This window comes from Phascolarctos cinereus, unplaced genomic scaffold, assembly GCF_003287225.1.
Source record: "Phascolarctos cinereus isolate Bilbo 61053 unplaced genomic scaffold, phaCin_HiC Scaffold_5;HRSCAF=322, whole genome shotgun sequence".
Lineage (NCBI taxonomy): Eukaryota > Metazoa > Chordata > Mammalia > Diprotodontia > Phascolarctidae > Phascolarctos > Phascolarctos cinereus.
In genome coordinates this window covers 351,706,387-351,730,879 of record NW_027555958.1, presented here as the reverse complement: position 1 = coordinate 351,730,879, position 24,493 = coordinate 351,706,387, and the positions used below count along the sequence as shown (strand labels likewise).

Genomic DNA, 24,493 nt, shown 5'->3' with positions numbered 1-24,493 from the left:
AAGGAAGAATAGAAAAGCAGGGTAGCTTTGAGAACAATGTGTAGTATTCATTACATAACTTTAAAAAAAAAGTAAACTGTAAAATGGAAATTCATGGTTTTATATTGAATCCTCTTTTTTGGTGCTCTGTAACATGGAAATGGTTTGTGGGGGGGTTTTTTTGGTCTTTTTGTACTTAAGTTCAAAATAAATAAAAATAATAATAATAATAATAAAAGAAATCTTGAATAATTCTGATACACAGGCTGGAGCCACATTGCTGCAATACCGCTTTTAAGATGATATTTTGCTCTACTATATCCAATATTTTTTGTGATAAACAATAAGTAACGAGATCTTTCAATCTTTACATCCTTTGGTCAATGGTCTGATGATAAAGATATGATTTTCTAGGGAATATTGCTTCTGAAAGCTTGTCTATGAATAATTTTCATAAAAATTTCACATCAATTGGAAAGTAGGCATATAGTATAGTAAGTCTTAATGACTTCTAGGTCACATTTTTCCAGTATTAATAAGGCTACAACATTTAAACAAAGAGGAACTCTAAAGAAGAATAGGAGTAAAAGGCAGGGAAATATATAATAGAAAAGGAAGACAGACTGATGATTTGGAAAGGCAGTTTTCTGTCTCCAGAGCCAATGTTCTTTCCAATATATATCACACTCCTTTTACAGTGACAAGTGGCTTCACTGATATTTTGTGTTGTCAGGAAAAAATAAGGATGGTCTCCCAATGTCTAGAGACTTTCTTGGCAAACTTATGGAAGGACATGGAAAAGAGTTCCACAGAAGGACCAGCATGGTTAGGTTGCAATCTGTGTTATTAAGGAAAACATTCAAATCGATAAGATCCTATATCCATACGGGGATGAGTAAATGTCTGTATGAAATATTTTCTTCTGCACAGTATTTATTTTCATTATCAATACCTACAGTTTAAGAAGCACTGGCTTGGTACATTTTAGCAAAATGTAGTTTCCCTATTTATCTGTTTTAATTGGGTCTTTTTTTTTTTTTGCTATTGCATTGTCTGAAATCATAATTGCTACCCCTTCCTTTTTCATTTCAGCTGAAGCATAACAGATTCTGCTATAGTCCCTTATTTAAACCCTGTGTTTATTTTCTACTTCAAATGGGTTTTTTATAATCAACATTTTGTTTGATTTTGTTTCAAATTCATTCTTTTTCCATTTCATTAGTTATTTAAATGTCATAGTTATGATTGTTAATTACGTATTTTCTTCCATCCTCTTCTCTTATGCTTTTCCTTCTCTTTGTTTTTTGTCTCATCTTTAAGAGTTTATTTTGGGGGGCGGAGCCAAGATGGCAGAGTGAAAGCAGTGACTTGCTTGAGCTCTCCTCTAAACCCCTCCAAATACGCATAAAAAATGGCTCTAAACAAATTCTGAAGCAGCAGAACCCACAAAAGACAGAGTGAAACAAATTTCCAGCCCAAGACAACTTGGATGATTGATCAGAAAGGTGTATCACGCCGGGCTAAGAGCGCGGTGCAGTGCTGCGTGGGCACACAGGCCCAGAACCTGGAGCAGGCCTCAGAGGACTGAATCACGGGCAGCTGTGGAGGTTTCCAGACTTCTCAATCCACTAATGCCAAAGACAACTTAGAAGGTCAGTGGGAAAGGTCTGTTTCTGTCGGTGCTGAGACAGGAAGGTGGGGTCTCAGCTTCATTCCCCAAGAGCGTGGTCCTGTGGGGGCAGCTGCTTCCCGAGCTTCCAGCCCACAGACTGAGGGGATTTCCAGTGGCTGATCAGAGAGGGATTGCAGGGAACTCTTTGCCAGGACTGAGGCAGGAATCTCTTGCTTTGCCCTGTTTGGATCTGGGTCATAGTTCCAGGCGGTGGTGCTGGGGTGAGGAGGAACGCTGGCGTAGTGGATCTTGCAGTGGCTGTGGAGAGGAACCCTTCCTCACAGTTACAGGACAGAAAGGAGTACTTGTAGTCACAGGCCAGGAAAGGAGTAAACACCTCGCCCCTTATCATACCACCTTGGAAGAACTGAAAATTTACAGCTCCCTACAAGTATCTCTGAAAACAGCTGTACAAACTCCTGAAGCTTGGAACAGTACATTCTCCACATTGGAAGCAGACTCTTACCTTAACAAAGAGTTTAAAACTCAAGTAATTGGCTGGGATCATGAGCAAGCAGTGCAAAAAAAGTCAGACCATAGAATCTTACTTTGGTGAAAAAGAAGATCAAAATATACAACCAGAAGAAGACAACAAAGTCAAAGCTCCTACATCCAAAGCCTCCAAGAAAAATATGAATCAGTCCCAGGCCTTGGAAGAGCTCAAAAGGGATTTTGAGAAGCAAGTAAGGGAAGTAGAGGAAAAACTGAGAGTGATGCAAGAAAATCATGAAAAACAAGTCAACAGCTTGCTAAAGGAGACCCAAAAAAATACTGAAGAAAATAACACCTTAAAAAATAGCCTAACCCAAATGGCAAAAGAGGTCCAAAAAGCCAATGAGGAGAAGAATGCCCTAAGAAGCAAAATTGGCCAAATGGAAAAGAAAGTCCAAAAGATTACTGAAGAAGATACTTCCTTAAAAATTAGAACAGAGCAATTGGAAGATAGTGACTTTATGAGAAATCACAACACAGTAGAACAAATCCAAAAGAATGAAAAATTAGAAAACAATGTGAAATATCTCATTGGAAAAACAACTGACCTGGAAAATAGATCCAGGAGAGAGAATTTAAAAATTACTGGACTGTCTGAAAGCCATGATCAAAAAAAGAGCCTAGACATCATCTTTCAAGAAAACTGCCCTGATATAGTAGAACCAGAGGGCCAAATAGAAATTGAAAGAATACACCAATCTCCTCCTGAAAGAGATCCCCAAAGGAAAACTCCTAGGAATATTATAGCCAAATTCCAGAGTTCCCAGGTCAAGGAGAAAATCTTACAAGCTGCCAGAAGGAAACAGTTCAAGTACTGTGGAAACACAATCAGGATAACACAAGATTTAGCAGTTTCTACATTAAAGGACCACAGGGCATGGAATATAATATTCCAGAGGGCAAAGGAGATACGATTACAACCAAGAATCGCCTACCCAGCAAAACTGAGTAGAATCCTTCAGGGGAAAAAAAATGGTCATTCAGTGAAATAGAGGACTTTCAAGCATTCTTGATGAAAAGACCAGAGCTGAATAGAAAATATGACTTTCAAATACAGGACTCAGGTGGAACATGAAGAGGTAAACATAAAAGAGAAATCATAAGAGACTTATTAAGATTGAGCTGTTTACATTCCTGCATGGAAAGATGATATTTGTAACTCATGAGAACTTTGTCAGTATCAGGGTAGTTGGAGGAAAAAAATTATATGTATGTATATGTAGACAGATAGATAGAGGGCACAGAGTGAGTTGAAGATTAAGGGGTCATATCTGGAAATAAAATTAAGGATGAGAGACAATTATACTCAGAGAAGAAGTGGAAAGGCTTAGAGTATGGACCTAATACAAGACAAAGTCTGTTTTCTGATGACCAGCCTAAGTACTTGATGATGAACTCTTTATTCGTAACAATCCATTAAACAAAATAAAACACATAATAGTCCCTAACACCATGCAGACCCTTTCTGATTCAACAGTGACAGTGGCAGAGGAGCAGAAAAGGCACCAGAAACAGTTTTTAGAGCATCTATCATCTTAAAAAGATAAGACTGGCTGGTCAGATGGCAAGAATGAGGGATAACAGGTATATAGCTAAAGTCATACCCCAAGTATTGGTATTCTTGTAATGTTATGGAAAAGCAGGGAGGGCCTCCATTATGCTCTGCAGACACTCTGGGATGGACTTTTGAAATAACATACAGCTGGAGGAACTGAATCATATCAATCTTAACATTCTCACAATAAACACAATGAAGGGGAAAAAAAATCAAGCTGCAGCAGTTTCTCCTTGGAAAGACAAAGAAAAGAAATGGTAGAGTCAGTTTTACTATGAACCTACAGTTAACTGGAAACAACATATGATGGGATAAGAGCACAGTGGAGATAATTGTAGGTTATGCACCATATCTGTTGTGAAGAGGTAGAAATTTTATTAAGAACTCATTAAAACCCTCTACTCTCAACATTCATTAACCTCACTGCAAATTTTCCATATAGATTTTTAATAAATTAACAAATAAATTAGAAGTGTTTCCAAATATTTTGAGAAATTTAAAAATATCTATCCAACCTTTTATGTGAGAAGACTGAGGTAAACACTGAAACTGAGTTAATCTGCTAAACAATAAAATCTTTGGGATAGTTACAGCACCAACATTTTTCAAATTAGAAGGATCTCTAGTAGATCATCTTAGATTTTTAAAACTTAAATTCATATCACTTTGCTTTTAACCTAGTAAAACTTTTTTTTTTAAACATTTCAAACTTACCAGCTACTAGTATATGTAAAACCAACAAATGGCAGATGGTGACCAGAGAATGCAGTATGGGTTGGAGGGGGCATCGTTTCCTGAGAAGGAAAGAACACAGGATGAATGAATAAGTATTACCTGTAGAGTGTGTCACAGAAGTTCATTTATATTAGTACACACTTTAACAAATTCAAGACTGCATCAGTACTGGCACTCCACCCTGCTGAAAGTAGACTATAACCCTTTTATGTCTCAGTGAATTATCTTTCCTTATTTGCTAAGGCAAAACAAATTTCATCACTTGGTACTCAGCTTTCTGTTAAGAAGCCTACCCAGACTTAAGCTGGTTCTCAAATGACAGTAGTTACCTGAGGAAAAGTTATCCTAGATGCTAACAGGACTGTGAGCAAATCAACTGTGCCTTAGCTTTCTACAACCACTGAGAATGCTATGTCCCTTGAGATCTGGCCATCAGGCCCTACCTGCCTAGTATATGGCTGGTCCAGGATCAGAGTCTCACACGCTTTCCTACCACTCAGTGATAATCAAATCACTGTCCCAACAGGGGAAGAGGACAGTCACCTCTGCCTATGGAAGACAAATAAATCAATTATGCCTCAGCTGTAGGACCAGTAAGGTGACAGATTGCCATATTGATTCCATTTACCCCCAAGCAACCTAGCAACCAAGTTCTTTCTAGAACCAGAGGTTCCCACCCCACTTCACCAAATAAAATTAATATGACATTTGGGGCCAGTGGAACAGCTACCATTGCTATTGGGAAGAGCGTGACATATCTACTGCTTTCCTGTTAAGCATCAGCATCTACCTCAGCCCCACCCCTTCCAAGTCCCTTTCTGAATGTGCCCTTCCCTACCACTGGCCTCTCTAGAATCCCTTTAAATTGTTAAACAATTCCTTTTCCTCTCATATGCCATCATTTTCCTATACACAAGAAAACCTGATCCCTCTGAGAAGTGCCTTTTAAAAGAGAATTTAAGATTATTTAGGAGTTTGATGTTTTCATCCAAAAAAATTTCCACTAGATTAATAGGGTTGATTTTTCAAAGTAGTTTTCTTATTTAGTCTGAGTTAACTGTAGTAAAATACTGAAATTCATTATTAAATAATAAACACCATTGTTTTCATTCCTCTTCAAACTTCTTATAAAAATTACTTCCTAGTTTTTTTCAGTATTCTTTCCTTGGCCATGCTCCAGTACAAGACGAACATTCTCTTAAATCCACTATGGAACCATACTGAGCTTCTTCCCCCTTTACGCTGCATATTATAAAATAATATTAGGACATTACTTTAGTCTAAAGTCCTGGGTCACACCTGGAAGAGAAATCCTTACCTGCTTTTAACTATCAATTCCAAACCAATGGTAGTCACTAAATTTCTTTTCTCTCATACTACAAAGACTTAATCATTTTCTTTAAGGAAACTAGTTAAGGGCAGAGGGCCCTAACTGAACTATTGAAGTGTTTAGGATAATAATCACACAAAGGAAAGTAATTAGTCTTTAATTATTTCAGTCCAAGGAAGTATCTCTTGAGTTGACCTCTTCCTAGGTAGAAAGGAGAATCCTTAAAAGGAGCTGTCAAAAGGGGACTGAATAATTTCAGGAAAAAGGATTCCTTAGGTCATAGATACTTAAACTTTTTGCATGTGATAGAACCATTTGGCTTTCTGGGAAAGCCTATGGATCTCTTCTTAGAATGTTTATAAATGCATAAAACAAAATACATAGAATTACAAAGGATACAAATTATATATAATTAGCAAACAATTATTAAAAAAAAGTTTAGGACCCCAAATTAAGGACCTCTAGGATGTGTCAAAAGTCAAGTGATTACTGTTGTGTTTGATGATGCAAACTCACTTGAACTGTTACCTAAACTGATGCTGATCATGACTGTGAAATGTCTATTTTTTTTAGTGAATTATAAATTGCAAGTCTAAAAAGGCTTGTGTGAGGAGATCTTCAGAAGCTGGAGTTAGGTCTTTGGACATCTCTAACCTGGTTAATCAAAATTAATAAAAATTGTTTCTATTAATTTAAGCTTGTGCTCAAAACACATAGTATAGAATTTTCAACACCTTCAATACATTGATCCAGGATAAAAACAGGTATTTCCTTACTACTCAGTGACACATTCAGACAGTCTTCCTGGAACAGTTAACCAGCAACTTTTCTACCTTTAAGGTTCACTCCAGATTTTTGTGACTGCTACCTACGATTCCCTCAATTATTTTTTGTTTCTCAGACTTCACTACTTAGTACACATTCTTCCTCTTCACCCCAAACTTTGTCTCTTTCTACTTGAGAGCTTCAGTACTATGTTTAGTACTTGACTAAAGTCAAACAGCTTGACTTTCCAACTCAGCAACTGCCTCAGTTTCCATGATTATACTTTCACTCCTCTTCAGCCACCATCTTATTGAACCTGAACCATGTGATATGATATCCCATCATCCACCTTCTCAACTTCTTTCTATTGAATGCTGTAAATAAGGTTATGAATTTATGCTGAGACCACTAAAAACTTCTGTTATATAATCTCAAATGAGCCATTAGTGCTGCATTATAATCCTTTTGCTCTTCTCTAGTTGCCTATCTACCTCACTTGCCTCAGTTTTTGTTCTAAACTACATCTCTCTTCAAGCTAACCGCACCACTCTTTTGCAAAAACAAAATGAAATGCAAGTAGAAGAGGTGTTCAATAGAAAAAAAAATCTTCATAGCAAACACCGCTGAAAAATATCTCTTATCCAAACTATATAAGGAAATTATACAAATATATCAGAAAAATGGACAATTCCCTGACAGATTAAAAAGCCAAAGGATATGAAGGGCAGTTCTCAAAGGTAAAAATTATAAGTATCAACAATCACATAAAAATGTTCCAAATCATTAAAAGAGAATCAAAACAACTAACATTTCACCTTATATTCATCAGACTGTGAAAGATATTGGTAAGTGTTGGATAGATTTTACATATTTGAAAATACTCCTAATGTGGCTAAAAGTATGAAAAACATGGAAATCTAACATTCAGGGCGTAGACATTCCTAAAATAAGAATATAACTTTTGAAAACAAGACACAATTTTCAAATTAACAGACCTAATAAAGTGCCCACGTTTAGACATTCTACTTTTTCAATGTTTTAGTATTATTTTAACCCATAAGTTTAGTTTAATTCATGATTTTGGAAAAACACACAATTACTTGACAGAAATGCACTTCCAAGAATAACCGACATGAAAGTGGTTGTTTTATGGATGTGGGCAAAGTTTCTGTCAGATACAACCTTCAAGATTCAGAATTTTTTTCCTCCTAATCTACCCCATAATGCTTCATCTAGACATGGAAGCTACCCTGTGTTTTTGAGGACTAGACCAGTAGAGTAGAGACTCTTGAAGGTCTGATCATGCCAGAAAGTCTTCAGGCATAAGCCTAGTGACAAATTATGCCTGCTTTCTGAGGACCAGTCAGTTCAGTTACACATCTGGAGGCTCATCGCCAGTCAAAGGTGAATACCATGGCTACAGGAAGGAATTATTTCTTTAAAATTGCTTTTAGTCCTAAATGAGCATACTCTTTCATTTCTGAAGTGGCAGTGAAAGAATAAAAGGGAAAGAACTCACAATGGCAAAGATGATAAAAGAAAAAAATAGTCAAGGTTCAAAGGGCTGTGAAAAGACATTAATAAATGATTAGTGGAGATGTAATCTAACTATTCCTAGGAAAAATTTATAATTGTACTAGAAAAGTCACTAAAATGTAAATACCCTTTGGCACAGAGATAGTACTACTGCTCATATGCAACAAGGAAACAAAAGACTGGAAAAAATATATAACACTTCCAGACCTCAAGCTATATTATAAAGACAACACTATTTGGAACATATTAAAAAACAAAGTGGTCCAATGGAACACATCAGACTAGAAACAATATGAAATAACAAAACAATAGCAACCCAGTGCCTATAAAATGCAGTAATATAAATTACTTGAGGAAAAACTCTCTATTTGACAACAACTGTTGAGAAAACTAGAAAGCAGTCTGGCAGAAATTAGATGTAGATGAACATCTTATACCACATAGCACAATAAACTCAAAATGAATATATATTCTGAATATTAAACATGATACTATAAAAAAGAGAACTACAATAGATATATTACACAGTTATGTTAAAATGTAAATTCTTAAAAACAGTCAATACGTATTTATTAAGCACTTACTATGTGCCAGACACTGTGTTAAGCACTGGCCATTGCAAAAAAAAAAAAGCAATAAAAAAATTAAAAAGCAATAATTGTCTATATACTTAAGGAACTTATATTGTAATTGTGGAAAGAAGGGGGAAATTTTAATATATAAGACATGCATATATAGAGAGAGGCAATTACAAAATATAAACTCTTTAATTGAGATTACATGAAATTGAAAAAGATAATGAATAAACAAAATTAAAATAACTTGCAAAAGAAAGAATGAAGTCAATTTTGGGGAAAAAAAGTCTTTATAAATATCTAATAAGAGACTACTACTCAAGATTTATAGGAAATTAACAACTATATAAGATCAAGAATCATTAAATTAATGGATTAACGGTCAAAGCATATGAACAATTAGTTCTCAAAAAAAACTGCAATCTGTTGACAACTATTTGAAAGAATGATCTAAATCACCAATTATAAAAGAATGTAAATCAAAACAACCAAACTTGACATTTTATCTCATACAAAAAAAGTAGCAAAGATGACAAAAGATAGAAATAGTAAATGTTTGGTGGTGTTATGGAAAGATAGGCAAACTAACAGATTGCTGATGTAGCTGGAAATTGATCTAACCATTCTGGAAAGTAATTAGGAATTAGGCAAAGAAAATAACTGAAATACCCATATCTTCTGACCCAGAGATTTCATTGCTAGGCATATATACTAAGGTTGAGTGGTTGAATAAATTGTGGTATATCAATGTCATGGAATACATGTAAAAAATTACAAATATGAGTAATTCAGACACCAGAAGACATTTACAAATTTATCCCAGAAAAGTAAACAAAGGAAATAACATACAAGCAATGCCTACCATAATGTAAACAAAAACAATACAAAGGTAGTAAATTCAGATTAACTGCAATAAATAATCTTAGGTCCAGAGGATACTTTTTTAAAAAAATTCTTGGCTTCTACTATAGCACATATTCTTTCAAGAGTCCCAAGTACCAAAAACCACAGTCACAGGCTCGTCTAAAAGATACAACATATTTTAATAGCATACTAAGAGTCTGACTGTTTGATCCTATCGTACTTTGGCTCCAAGAAGCTGTAGCATGTGCAGTGGCCACACCCCAGTAAAACCATCTTAATAGATGGGCCAAACCAGAGCTAAACCAGGTGGAGGCTTCAAACTTTTCAGAGTTAGGAGGATGTCTAGCCCAACCAAGTGAAGACTCCCCCAGGAAGAATGGCCAGACGAGAACAATTTATTCCAATGGCTTTGAAGGTAGCTGAAGCAGGCTCTGTGGAGCAGTTAAAGCTTGGTCATACAGTGAAGATGTCAAAGTTATCCACTGTAGCCCAGATCATCAACAGCCTTCTTGATTTTTGTCTTGCCACTTGACTTCTATGACTCTGGAAGAGAGAGGCTAACGACTTTTTACAACTTTGACTCACTTAAATCCAATTCATTAAGCAAGTCAAGATATCAACCTGTGATATCCCTAGTACTTTTTGGAAACAAAGAACAAACAACAACAGCATATAATTCTATTATTCATTCAATTAATATATCTTCTTCCTCCCCTGGAAAAATATGAAAAAAATTTTAGTACTTAGTATCATAAAATGGTTTCAAAATCTTACGTAAAGTACTAAAAACAAATGATACATTCCTAATGACTGTATATGTTCATTGCAGATTTTCTCTCTTTCTCTCTCTACTATACAATGGTTTATACCATAAATAAAAATCAGTGTCATTCCCCTGATTCAGACATACTTTTTTGTGACATTCTATTGCTCCCCCTGATTGAGGGAAATACAGCTTAACACATAATTTAAAAAAAAAATTAACCTAAAGATCAGAATGAGACAGAAAGAGAAATTCTGTGAGACAAAACAGATTGAGAAAATATGACACTTAACAAGTTTTAATATGTTTTCCTCACTCTTGTATAAGACGATAGACAAGGCTGTTTATTGGTTGGTGTTGCTTAACTTTTTTTGTTACAAAAGAACATTCAATAGGAGAATGGGTTAATATATGGAAATGACTGTTATACAAAAATAAAGCAATAATAAAGCTTTTGGAAGGAAAAGCAAAGGAAGCAGATATTATTAATAACAGTTTTTTATTCTGTCTAGAAGCATGAGAGTACTTCAAATATGAAATCCTTGTTCAATGATAAGCTGAGAAACCTCTAAGGAAGTTATATAAAACTTTATTTTTGCCTTAAATGAAGCAAGGAGATAAAAGAAATTGCAACTGAGAAGAAAGAAGGCTCACAGGTACTTCAGATACAACAAAATAAAAGAATCAAATTAGTTGACTTCATCCTGCAACAGAGACAGTAAGAAACATCATGGGAAACTTGGTCATCTCACCTTGCATGCTAAAAATGACTGTAGTTTAGGCAACCAAAATCTGATACAGAGAATGAGGAGATAGAAAAATTCCATAAGAACTCAAGAAGATTCACTAAATTGAATCAACATATAACTTGAATCTCCCAGACACAGATGGGAACTGGACAGAACAATGAAAAAGGTTGGAAAATATGGTTTAGGATTACGAAACAAAAGAGGTCAAAATGCCATGAGCCACATATAGGCCTTGGGGCTACTTATCATGAATATTTTCTTGAAAAAGCTGAAAAGTGTTGGATATGGCAAACATCAGATATAAAAGTAAAATTAACTATATCTTAATAGATATACCCCCCCAAAAAAAAAACCAAAAATAAAAACAAAATCTATTTACCAACATGGGAATTGTTCAAGGTAGTATAGTTTTAAGCTATTCAAGTTGCTTCAAGAGCTTAAAACTGAACTAAGATTTTTAGAATATCCTGTGTATTGTTGATCTATAAGAAGGTATTTAATTTGGCAGAGCAAAATGTAGCCTTAAAACTGCTTCTGTAACAAGATTATCTACTATACTTATGGTAAGATAGCATAAAACTCTTTGGCAGAAGCAACAAAATTGATAAATTTGATAAGCTACCAATAATCACTATCCAGTAAGGCATAAAATGGAGATTTATACTGGCAAAAAATGTTCATTACTTTCATGGAGGAAGTACAGAAATTAAATACAAATAGAAGATGGATTCCCTAGAGTTAATGAGTTCCTCAATATGCTTCTGTTTCCAAATGACATTCTACATTAATCATATTTCACATGGACTATGATAACAACTTTATACGTCTCCAATAACTGGAGTAGAGGTGAAAAAATAGCAATATATGAAGGTAATGGCAAATTAATGCCCTATAAGAAATTATGAGATTATTTCAGAAAATCTTGGAAAATATGAATTGGATAAAGAGTTGAAGTGAGCAGAACCAGGCCATAGAATTATAAAGATAAACAACTCCAAAAGATTTAAGAACTCTGATCAAAGCACTGTAGAGTGATTTAAGTATAAAAGACAGATATGAGAAATATTTTAAAGGAAGAATTAAAAAGATTAACAACTAACTGGATATGGAGAAGGATAAGGGAGACAGAAGGGTGAAAGATGGCTTTAATGGTGCAAACCTAAGTAGCTGAAAGGGTAATGTTATCATAAAGTGAAATGAAAAATAGGAGAAGGAATACAGATCATGAATTCCTTTTTGAACACAGAGATTATGTGATACTGATACATCCAGCTGGTGAAGTTGATAGGGGAATAGTTCTTTGAGGTAATAAATTTCAGAAAAAGAGAAGGGCTGAATTTATAGATTTGAGACATATCTATGTGTAGGTGAGAGATAACATGATGGCATACTTAAAGAGTCCTAGAGAATAAACTAAAAGCCTAATTGAAATAATTAACAACTTTAGCAAAGTGGCAGGATATAAAATAAACCTGCATAAATCATCAACATATCTTTATATTACCAACAAAATCCAATAACAAGAGATAGAAAGAGAAATTCCATTTAAAATAACTGTAGACAACACAGATGTGGAGTCTACCTGCCAAGACAAACCCAGGAACCATATGGACACATTTAGACATATAAACACAATTAAAAAACACTTTTCACACAAATAAAGTCAGATTTGAACTGGAAAAATATTAATTGCTCATGGTTAGGTTGAGCCATTATAAAAATGACAATTTAAGTTAATTTATTCAGTGACATACCAATCAAACTACCAAAAATTATTTTATGGAGCTAGAAAAAATAATAACAAAAACTCATCTGGAAGAACAAAAGATCAAGAATATCAAGGTAATTAATGAAAAAAAAATGAAGGAAGGTAGCATAGCTGTACCAGATCTCAAACTGTATTACAAAGCAGTAATCATCAAAACAAAACAATCTGATACTAGCTACAAAATAGATAGATAAGTGGATCAGGGGAATAGATTAGGTACACAATATGCAACAGTAATTGACCACAGTAATCTAGTGTTTGATAAAGAAAAAATCTAAGCTTTTCAAAAATTCACTGACAAAACCCTCTGGTAAAACTGGAAAACAGTTTGGCAGAAATTAGGTACAGATCTATATTTCACACCATCTACCAAGATAAGGTCAAAACAGATACATGATTTAGATATGAAGGACAATACCATAAGCAAATTTGAAGAGTACGGAATAGTTTACCTGTCAAACCTATGGATAAGGAAAGAATTTATGACCAAACAAGATATAAAATGGGTAATTTTGATTACGTTAAATTAAAAAGGTTTTTCACAAAACAAAACCAATGTAGCCAACATTGGAAGGAAAACAGAAAATGGGGAAAATATTATTTTTACAGCAAGTTTATCTGACAACAGCCTCATTTCTCAAATATTATAGAGAACTGAGTCAAAATTATAAAAATGTGAGTCATTTCCCCACTGATAAATGGTCAAATGATATTTCAGGCAGTTTTCAGATGAAGACATCAAAGCTATCTATAGATGTCACAAGAAAAAATAAGCTCTAAATCACTATTGATTAGAGAAATGCAAATTAAAACAATTCTTAGTTGCCACTTCACACCTATCAGATTAGCTGATATCATGGGAAAATGACAAGTGCTGGAGGTAATGTGGGAAAACAGAGATAATAATGTGCTGCTGGTGGAGCTGTGAACTGATCCAACCATTCTGGAGAGCAACTTGGAACTGTGCCCAAATGGCTATAAAACTGTGCATACTCTCTGACCCAGCAATACCACTATTATGTTTGTATCTCAAAGAGAAAAAAAAAAGGAAAAGGACCTATATATGTACAACAATATTTACAGCAGCTCTTTTTATGGTGGCAAAGAATTGGAAATTGAGGGCATGCCTATCAACTGGGGAATAGCTGAACAAGTTGTGACATTTGATTGTGATGAAATAGTACTGTGCTATAAGAAATGAGGAGCAAGACACTTTCAGAAAAACCTGACTTGCATGACTTGTGCAAAGTAAAGTGAGCAGAACCAGGAGAACATTGTTATAGTAACAGCAAATATTGTACAATGACAAACTAAATGAATCAGCTATTCTCAAGCAATACAAAGACCCACGATAATTTCCAAAAAACTTATGATGAAAAATGCTATCCATCTCCAGAGAAAGAACTGATGGAGTCTGAATGTAGATCAAAGCATACTTTTTCACTATCTTTATTTTTTTTCATGTTTTGTTTCATAATATGACTAATGTGAAAATGTTTTGCATGAATGCACATGTATAATCTATATCAAATTGCTTGCCTTCTCAAGAAGGGAGGAGGAAAGGGAGAGAGAGAATGTGGAACTCAAAATTTAAAAAAACATGTAAAAATAATTTTGACATGTAAATGGACAAAATAAAATATTAAGAAAAAGAAAGATAATGAGGGGGTGGGAATGAGAGTAAATAAACATTTATTAAGCACCTACTATGTGTGCCAAGTACTGTATTAAGCACTGCGGATACCCTCAATGAGCTCACAACTTAATGGGGGAAACAAGCAAACAAACATGTACAAACAAGTTATATGAGGAGTAAATAGGAAATAATTAAAAGAGGAAAGGCACTAGAATTAAGAGAAATTGTGAAAAGATGATGGGCTTTTAGTTGAGACTTGAAGGAAGCCAGGGTAAAAAGGCAGACATGAGGAAGGAAAGCATTCCAGGCATGGGGAACAGCCAAAGAAATGCCTGGCAGTGAGATACAGAGTGTCTTGTTTGTGCAACAGCAAGGAGGCTAGTGTCACTGGACTGAAAAGTATGTGGCAGGGAATAAAGTATAAGGAAAGTGGAAAGGTAGGAGGAAGAATAAGGGCTAGATTAAGAAAGGCTTTCAACACCAAACAGATGATTTTCTATTTGATTCTGGAGGTGACAGGCAGTCATTTGGAATTTACTGAGTAGAGTGGTGACAAAGACAAACCTGTACATTGATAGTATATACTATATACTATACTTTAGGAAAATCCTTTGGTAGCTATGTGGAGGATAGACTGGAGTGGGCAGAGGTTGGCAGATCTACCTGCATGATAATTGCAATACTCTAGGGGTGAGGTGATAAAGGCCTGTATAGAGTGGTAGCAATATCATAGGAGAGAAGGGGGAATACTTGAGAAATGTTGCAGAGGCAAAATCAATAAACCTTGGCAAAAGACTGAATATGGTAAGGAAGGAAGGCTTTGAGAAAATGAAGCGGCAAATATGATACTTAAGCTGTGAGCCTGAGGCGCTAGGAAGATGCTGCTGCCCTCTATAATGAAAGGGAAGGTAGGAAGCAAGGAAGGTTTAGGGGGAAAGATAATGAGTTCTTTTTTAGACACTACGAGTTTAAGATGTCTCCTGGACATTCCATTTTGTGCTAAAAACCTTACAAAGTATAAGCCTAGAGCAGGGGTGAGGAACCTGCGGCCTTGAGGCCACATGTGGCCTTCTAGGTCCTTGGGGTGGCCTTTTGACTGAGTCCAAGTTGTAAAGAACATATCCTCTTATAAAGGGGATCTGTTCTGCAAAGTTTGGATTCAATCACAGAGTCACATGTAAGGCCCCAGGTTCCCCACCCCTGGCCTATAGGGACCAAAAGCAAACATTATATGCAATTGGAATACCCTAGAGCCTTTCCCAATAAACACAAAAGGGAAGCAAAGATCCCCACTCTCTCTACTATTATTTGACATAGCACCGGAAATGTTAGCAATAGCAATAAGATAAGAGAAATGAATTAAACAAATAAAGATGAGTAAAGAGGAGAAACAACTACCCCCATTTTCAAATGACATGACAGTTTACTTGGAAAACCCCAAGGAATCAACAAAGATACTGAGAAAATGGATAGCTTCAGCAAATTTGCAGGCTACAAAATAAATCCTCAAAAATCAACTATATTTCTATATAATAATTATAAAAAAGAGAAAGCAATAATAGCAAAGGAAATCTCATCCTAAATTACAACAAAATGTACTAAGTATCTACAGGTCAACCTCTAAATGCACACAAAAGACTTATATAGATTAAATTGCAATATATTCCTTAAAGAATCAAAGAACAACCTAAATAGCTAGAGGAAAATTCTGTATTCATGGGTAGGCAGATCATGCTAATAACATAAAAATGAGAACACTACCAAAATTAAGTTACACTTTTAATGCTACACTAATCAAATTGCCAAAAGAATATTTTATAGAGTTTTATAAAGTAATAAAATTAATTTGGAAAAACAAAAGATCTAGAATATCAAGAGAAATGATGAAAAGAAGTAAGGACAAAGGGGAATAGCATTTCCAGACTTCAAGCTATATTATAAAGTAACAGTCAGTCATCAAAACCATCTGGTATGTGTTTAAAAAAAAACCTAGAGAGATAGATCAATGGAATAGACTAGACAATGGAGACTGAGAAACAATAGAACTCAATAACACAATGTTTGATAAAGAGGAAACATATTACCTAGGGGAAAACTCATCATTTGATAAAAACTGCTGGGAAAACTGGAAAGCAATCCAGTAGAAAACGGGCTTAGACCAACCACACATTCCACAATATATTCTAAATGGATGCAACCTTAAAATCAGAGTTCATACTATTAAAAAAAATTAGAAGAAAAACAGATCATGTGCCTCTCACTGCCATGGGTAAGAGATGTAATCTGAACCAAACAAGAGATAGAAGCAATTACAAAAGACAGAATAATTGATTACTTGAAGCTGAAAATCCTCTCTGCAGAGACAATATTGATGTGACTAGCATATGGGAAGTGATCAGATAGATGGAGGAAGCAAAACAAAAACTTCATGTCAAATTTCTCTTATAAAGTTTTGGTGTCCCAGATATGTATTTAATAAATATGAATTAGATTAATGGCCATTCCCTAAGAAATATGAACACAGTTCTCAAAAGAGGAATTGTGAAGTACTCATCTCCACATGAAAAAAAGTGCTCCAAATCACAATAATAATACAGAAATTCAAATCAAAACAAGTTTGAGGTTTTACCTCACACCCTGCAAATTTGCAAAAATGACAAAAAAGTCATTGTGGGAAGATAGGTACACTGATACATTGTTGGTGGCTCTATGAAATAGTGCATCCATTTTGGAAAGCAATTAGGAATTATGCAAATAAAGTGACTGAAATATACATATACTCTGAAACTCCATTACTGGGTTTATACTCCAAGGATGCTATCAATAAGAAAAAAATCTCCATATATTCAAACAAAAGATTTATAACAGCACTTCTGGAGATAGCTAAGAATTGGAAATAAAGTAGACGCCCATCAATTGAGAACTGGCTAAACAAACTGTGGTAGGTGAATGTAATGGAATATTATTGTACTATAAGAAATTACTTGTGATGAATACAGCTTAGCATGAACAGAGCTACATGAAATGATGTGGAATGAAGTGAGCAGAGCCAAGAAAACAATATACACAGTAACTACAGCAATGTAAATACAAATAACATTGACATACCAATAAATCAAAAATAAATGTAACAAAATTATAAGAATCGGGTGAGACTTGAATGAAGAGATATCAGAAGATATTCCCAAACTACCACTAGGGTAGAAGTGGTGGATACACCTATGCAATAACACTAATGTGTTACACAGGGCAAATGTTTTCTGACTTTCTCAATGTACTGACCACTTATGCTAATTTTTCTCCTCCCTAAAAAAACCCTACTATTTGTTCTGTGGGATGGTTGTTAGAGAAGGGTTGAAGAGGCGGAGCCAAGATGGCAGAGTGAAAGCAGTGACTTGCTTAAGCTCTCCCCAAACCCCTCCAAATACGCATAAAAAATGGCTCTAAACAAATTCTGAAGCAGCAGAACCCACAAAAGACAGAGTGAAACAAATTTCCAGCCCAAGACAACTTGGATGATTGATCAGAAAGGTGTATCACGCCGGGCTAAGAGCGCGGTGCAGTGCTGCGTGGGCACACAGGCCCCAGGGAACCTGGAGCAGGCCTCAGAGGACTGAATCACGGGCAGCTGTGGAGGTTTCCAGACTTCTCAATCCACTAATGCCAAAGACAACTTAGAAGGTCAGTGGGAAAAATCTGTTTCTGTAGTGTTGAGAAAGGAAGGCGGGGTCTCAGCTTCATTCCCCAAGAGCGTGGTCCTGGCGGGGGCAGCTTCTTCCCGAGCTTCCAGCCCACAGACTGAGGGGGAATCCAGTGGCTGATCAGAGAGGGATTGCAGGGAACTCTTTGCCAGGGCTGAGGCAGGAATCTCTCGCTTTGCCTGTGTTTGGATCTGGGTCATAGTTCCAGGCGGTGGTGCTGGGGTGAGGAGGAACGCTGGCGTAGTGGAGCTTATAGTGGCTATGGAGAGGAACCCCTCCTCACAGTTACAGGACAGAAAGGAATACTTGTGGTCACAGGCCAGGAAAGAAGTAAACACCTCGCTTGCCCCTTATCATACCACCTTGCAAGAACTGAAAATTTACAGGTCCCTACAAGTATCTCTGAAAACAGCTGTACAAACCCCTGAAGCTTGGGACAGTACATTCTCCACATTGAAAGCAGACTCATCTGCTCTTACAGATTCAATTATCATATCTCTGCCAATAATTATCATTATCATTTACTAAGCTGTCCAGCCTTAATTCTCCCAACTGCTGACTCCCAAAATAATATATCCAGCTCTCATTTCTTTCCTGAAATTCATTTCAAAATTGTCAACTGCCTGCTGCCACTTTCCTTGTGAGTACCCCATAGAGTATATCAATCCCAACAATGTTATTATGTTCAAAACAAAATTCATTCTCTTTTTCCCAAAAAACTATCTCCTCTGTTAAGTTCTTTATTTCCATTTCCATTCTCCCGGTTACAGAGCTTCACAATCTCAGAATCATCACTGATTTTTCCTCCTCCTTACCCATCACATCCATTAGTCACCAAATTTTGTCACTTCTGCTTCCCTAACATCACATCACATCATCTCACATCCCTTTCCACACAAATGGCCACAGGCCTAGTTAAAGTCCTTATCATGCCTCACAAAACCTGGACTACTTTAATAGACTCTAAATGAACTTTCCTGTTTTTAGCCTTCCTGCTCTTAAATGAAACCTCCGTACAGCTAGCAAAATGATATTCTTTAACTATAGGTCTGACCCTGTCACTAGGATTAAGTAACAAAAACAATACCATTCTTTACAACAATAATAGCAACAACAACAACAACAAAATTTCCTCTGTTTGGCATTTTAAATCCGTTACAATTTGGTTCCAGCCTGTTTCCAGATTTTTTCACATTACTCCTCCTCACTCAGTATGCTCCACTAAAACTAGCTTATTTTCTAGTCCCTGAACTAGGTATTCTACCTTTCATGTCCCATGACTGGAATGTTCTCTTTCCTCATCCTCCCATCTGGGAATCCCTAATTCTTTGTAAGACTCAAGTGCCATCTCCTATATGAGGCCATTCATGATCCTCTTTCTTATCTCTCGGTGATACTCCACCCACTTGAAATTACTTCATATACAGTTTTTATTTAGTTATGTGCATACACGCTATATACATTTATTAGAACTTAAACTTCTTAAAATTAGGGTCTGTTTCATTTTTGTCTCTGTATCATGAATGCCTAATACAAGGGTAAATAACTACATCGTGAGTATTTAAATAAATGTTTGTTAAATAGAATTGAATTGTGGATGTAGAACTGACAGGACTTGTCCACTGTTTGGATGTAAAGGAGGAGGAGTCAAAGATAACACTAAAGTTATGAGCCTGGGTGACATGGAGAATGGTGGTGACAAGAGAAGTGTAAGTTAGGAGAAATAAGAATATAACTAATTTTTATAATTGTGAACATTTAAGCAAATCATTTTCCCCAATGGTACCACACGTATATATGTAAAAATGAATATAATAAATGCCTTTTGATAAAAAGAAAAAAGTCAGTACAAGTGAAATTTCCATAAACTATTAAATTCTTTAAAATATTCAACTATAAGGTACAGGTTTTAATCATAAGGGTAAGAAGTTTTCTTAACGTAATACTTACAGAATTCTTTAAACAATCATCATCAACATCAAAGTTTGAAGTATCTGTAGGACTACTAACTTCTGGGATATAAGGTGCTTCACAGTTACGAATATTATCCCAATCAATACCAGCAAAAAAAGGGTGGTTTTTAAAGTCTTCTATGCCATTTTGACCAAGTCGATGTTCTCTGCTACAAATGAGCCTTCGAATAAGGTCTTTAGCACTTTCAGACACATCTGTCACTTGAACTGGAAACTGAAACCTCTCCTAAAGATTGAACAACCATAAGAAAACCAAAAACAAACATTAGATTAAGAATACAAAAGATATTAAATCACCATAATCAATAATGATAGAGTTATGTCAACTAGGGAATTGAAAATATTTATATCAACAATAAATCAACAGTGCTGAACTTGCAGTAAAGAAAACATGGATTCAAATCCTACTTCTTATATTTAATTAGTTCCATGACCATGTCAAGTGAGTAACTTCTCTGAGCCTTAGCTTTACTCAAGTAGTCCTTTTCTCATAGATAATCTATGAAAGCATGATGCAAACTTTAAAGTACTACACATTAGTTATTATTATTGTTAATATATATCTAGCATATATAGATGACCATGCAAGATACTTGGCATAATACAAAGTTGAAAGAAGACTTAAAGGAGGATATCTATAAGCAAAATAACTGAAGATGAATATATAAAAGACATGCAAATGAAGTAGAATGTTTTTATTGCCTTGGAAGTTGACTCATTATCCTCTGTTCAAACCCCATCTTTCCTCCAAACTTCCCTACTTCTTGACCACGCTTCCAATTATCCAGGTTTGTAACCCTGAAGACAACACTGATTCTTCCCTCTTCCTCATCTTGCCATAACTAAGCAGCTGCCAAGTCTTGCAGATTTTACTTTAGAAGCATTTATCTCACATGTCCCCCCTATTTCCCTATTCACAAGGCTTTTACCCTAGTTTAGGCCCTCATCTTCTCTTATACTTGTATGACTGTACTTGCTTCCTTGTTTCTAGTCTCCCTTTCTCCAATCTAGCTTCTATATATCTGCCAAACTATTACTATTAACAATAAAGATGCTGTTGTTTAGGTTTCATTATTTTTATTTTTGTTATAACACCAATCTCTGTTTTAATACTGATATTAATAAGATGAACTTTTGTTTTGAGGAAAAATTTGAAGTTCCTTATAAAAGCTTACAATTTACAAACAGATATTCATTCAGCCTTCTTCTGTCTCTTGTTTTAATTATGGGCTGACCTGACTTTCCAATTTACAGTCGGTCATACATGTTTATGCATGCATGTAATAAACAGGCACCAGGTGTATCACATACATATATATGTACACATGTGTAACACATGTGTAAGATATGCATATGCATACATGCGCTTATATACAGGCATACAAAGCATTTTAGATTGCACATCAACTCATGTTATAGCCTAGACTAGAGGTGTCAAACTCGAGGCCTGCATAACTTCTGAGTAAAACAGACTGAAATGTAATTGGGAAATGTTTTAAGAAAATAAATACATAATACAATACAATGTTAATTTGCGGTTTTCATAGTCAATGTGGGGTCTGCAGGCTAGCAGGGATTAATTTCTATTTGAATTTGACACCACTGGCCTAGACAACAGGAATTCTTTATTTCAATGGATTTTTCCAGTGGGGATGGATAGGTCAGACTCTTCTGAGTTCTTATCAAACTAATATTAAGGGACAGGTCAGGTCTATAAATCTCTGATGGTTCTTACATTTCTGTAGGACAAAATATAAAATACTCTGCTATTTGAAACTCTTCATACCTCACCCATCTTTTCAGGTTAATTTCATTATTCCTCTTCAAACAGACTACGTTCTAGCTAAATTTGACGAATTTGACATTCTTATCTTCTGTTTTCATGCCTGCAACTCAGGGCTTCCTCACTTCTATAAATCCTTCACTTGCTACAAGATTGCACTTAGGTGCCACCTAGATGATATTTTCCTGGATTCCCTCAATGGTTAGGAGTCTCCCTTCTCAAATGATCATGTATTTACTTACCTGAATATGTGTTGTATTTCATGTAAATGTAAATTCCTGGAGGAGAATGGACCAGGGGACTTCAAATGACTCTCCCACCTCTAAAGCTGTACTTAGACTAAGATTAATTTGCAATTCAGTTTGACTATAACATAGAGAAGATGTAGCTTGTGGAGGGCCTTGTAAAGCAAGCTAAGGAGTTTGTACTTTATTTGGTGAGCAGATATTGAAGAGTTTTGAGCAGAGTAATGACCAAATAGGCAAGATTAGTCTGATAGTGATTGGAAAAGAGATAATGATTTAAAAAGCATATATTAAACACTTATTAGGTACCAAGCATTGTGCTAAGCAATAGAAATACAAAAAGAAGTTAGTAGTCCCTGCTTATGAGTTCACACTTTGACATCCTGAAAAACACATAAAAAAACCCCTTCAGCTGCAGGGTGAATAGAAAAAAACAGAAGTCCTTAAGGATTCAGCAAAGGGGCAGACGGCAAGGCAAAAGGTCCTTAGATTACATCAATAAGTCAAGCGATAGTGATGAGGTCTGCAGGGCATAGGGACAGGAAAGCTGGTAAGGCCTGGTGGTCCTCCACATCTCACCAGAAAGAAGAGATTTGATGACTCCCTCAACAACTAAGCCAACAGAATAGTCAAGCAGCCTAATGAGTTTTGAGTGACATAAGCTGGGGGGGAAAGGGATAAAGAGGGAATGAAAGTGGGAAAGTCTAGAGAATCTTTTCCTGCTGCCACTGATTGAATGTGTTAGATGGGTTTGGGGATACCATGGAGCTAAGGAAATGGGGGAAGGTAAAGAGAGAAGGGCACCCTCAGTGGTTGTAGTGAAAATACTAACTGTACACACTAATATTTTAACATAAGATAGTAGTGACAATGACTTGTCAATGAAGGACTACAAACTTTTGGAGTTATATATTAACTTGGTTTTAGACATATTGAATTTGCACTGCTAATGTGACATTCTGGTAGAAATATTATGCCAAAAAGTATATGTAAAGACGGAAAGCTTAGGAGATAGGACAGGGCTAGAAATATAGGGCTCACAAGCACCTGCTGAGAAGTAATGGATGAAGCTATAAATGTTAATTAGATTACCAAGGAACAGAGTAAAGTAAAGAGGTTCAAAGATAAAGCCTTGGGCAACAACCATCTTATCTCTAATGTCACTTTCAGCTAAAAAATTTAAAGTTGGTTATTTTCCTAGAAGATATTTGCATTTTTAGATAACATTATGTTATTTCATTCACCAAGGAAGTTCCAAAAAAAATTTTAAAGCACTAACTTTGTGGTTCATGATTTTCCCATATGTTTCCACCAGAGATTCTGCATAAAATGGTGTTTCTCCATAGAGCATTTCATACATGCAGACACCCAAAGACCACCAGTCGCACTCTGGTCCATACTTTCCTTTCCCATCTTCCATGGCTTGAAGGATTTCTGGAGAGATATAGTCTGGGGTTCCAACAGCCACAGAGGACTGAACCTGTAGAAGTATACAGTTTTAGTAATCTAAGAAATCCTCATACTAATGAAATTAAGACTCTTCAAAGTATTGAAATAAGTATGGAATTAAATCATTAGAAAACAGGGAAGTAATAACTCCAATGAAAACAGCCTTTATATAATACTACAGGAAGTATCCTTAGTCAAAACTATTTCCTATGTGTAAGTCCTTGGACAGAACTGGGGAAAATGCTTGTTTGTCTTAGGCATGATTTGAAAATTGTAAAAATCCTTGCATTTGAAAACTGTGTCCTCTATCCTCTGGAGGCTTCTAGCCTTCACTATAACAGAAAAGATATGATAAAATCAATAACTACATGTCATTGCAAATGGATTTTTTGTCATTAAAATAAATAGGTTTATTTTAAAGTTATATTAAAAAACTTTCTTACTGTAGAACTCTTCTTTACCCTTTACCTTTCCTAGATACTCACTTTGCCCCCCAAACCAATGGGTTTATTATTACAAAATCATTATTTGCTAACAGTATTTCAGCTTTTGTAATATTGTTTATTTGAAATAAAAAAAACCCATGTAATTAGACACACATCTATGGAAATAATCTGAATTTGACTATCATAGTCATGTACCAAAAAGGAAGGGACAAGAAAAACATTTATTCCTAAATACTGGTCACTAATACATGTGGTGCCTCTAATTTGTTCATTTTTTGGGTAAAAAGAATTGTAAAAATAAAAAAGAGCATGAGTTAGAAAAACAATTGAAATATGGAATATAAAAGAGTTAGTGCTCACAAAAATGAGACAGTATGGCATGGTGGATAGAGAAGTCACCAAGGAAGACTTATATTCAAGCCCTGCCTCTGATTTGCACATTGGTTGAGTGACCTAAAAGAGTCTGGACATATACTG

General features: G+C 35.4%; 1 protein-coding gene across 6 annotated transcripts in view; it reads right to left on the bottom strand.

Moving 5' to 3' along the window:
• CDC42BPA (CDC42 binding protein kinase alpha) overlaps window positions 1–24,493 on the bottom strand; it is a 430,427-nt gene that overhangs the window by 154,639 nt on the left and 251,295 nt on the right. For all 6 annotated transcript variants that reach the window (XM_020982125.2, XM_020982131.2, XM_020982126.2 and 3 more), the window contains exons 7-9: window positions 23,401–23,601; window positions 20,071–20,319; window positions 4,413–4,492 (exon numbers count right to left, since the gene is read on the bottom strand). In XM_020982125.2, coding sequence (XP_020837784.1) covers window positions 4,413–4,492; window positions 20,071–20,319; window positions 23,401–23,601 — 530 coding nt within the window. The remainder of the gene's footprint in view (window positions 1–4,412; window positions 4,493–20,070; window positions 20,320–23,400; window positions 23,602–24,493) is intronic.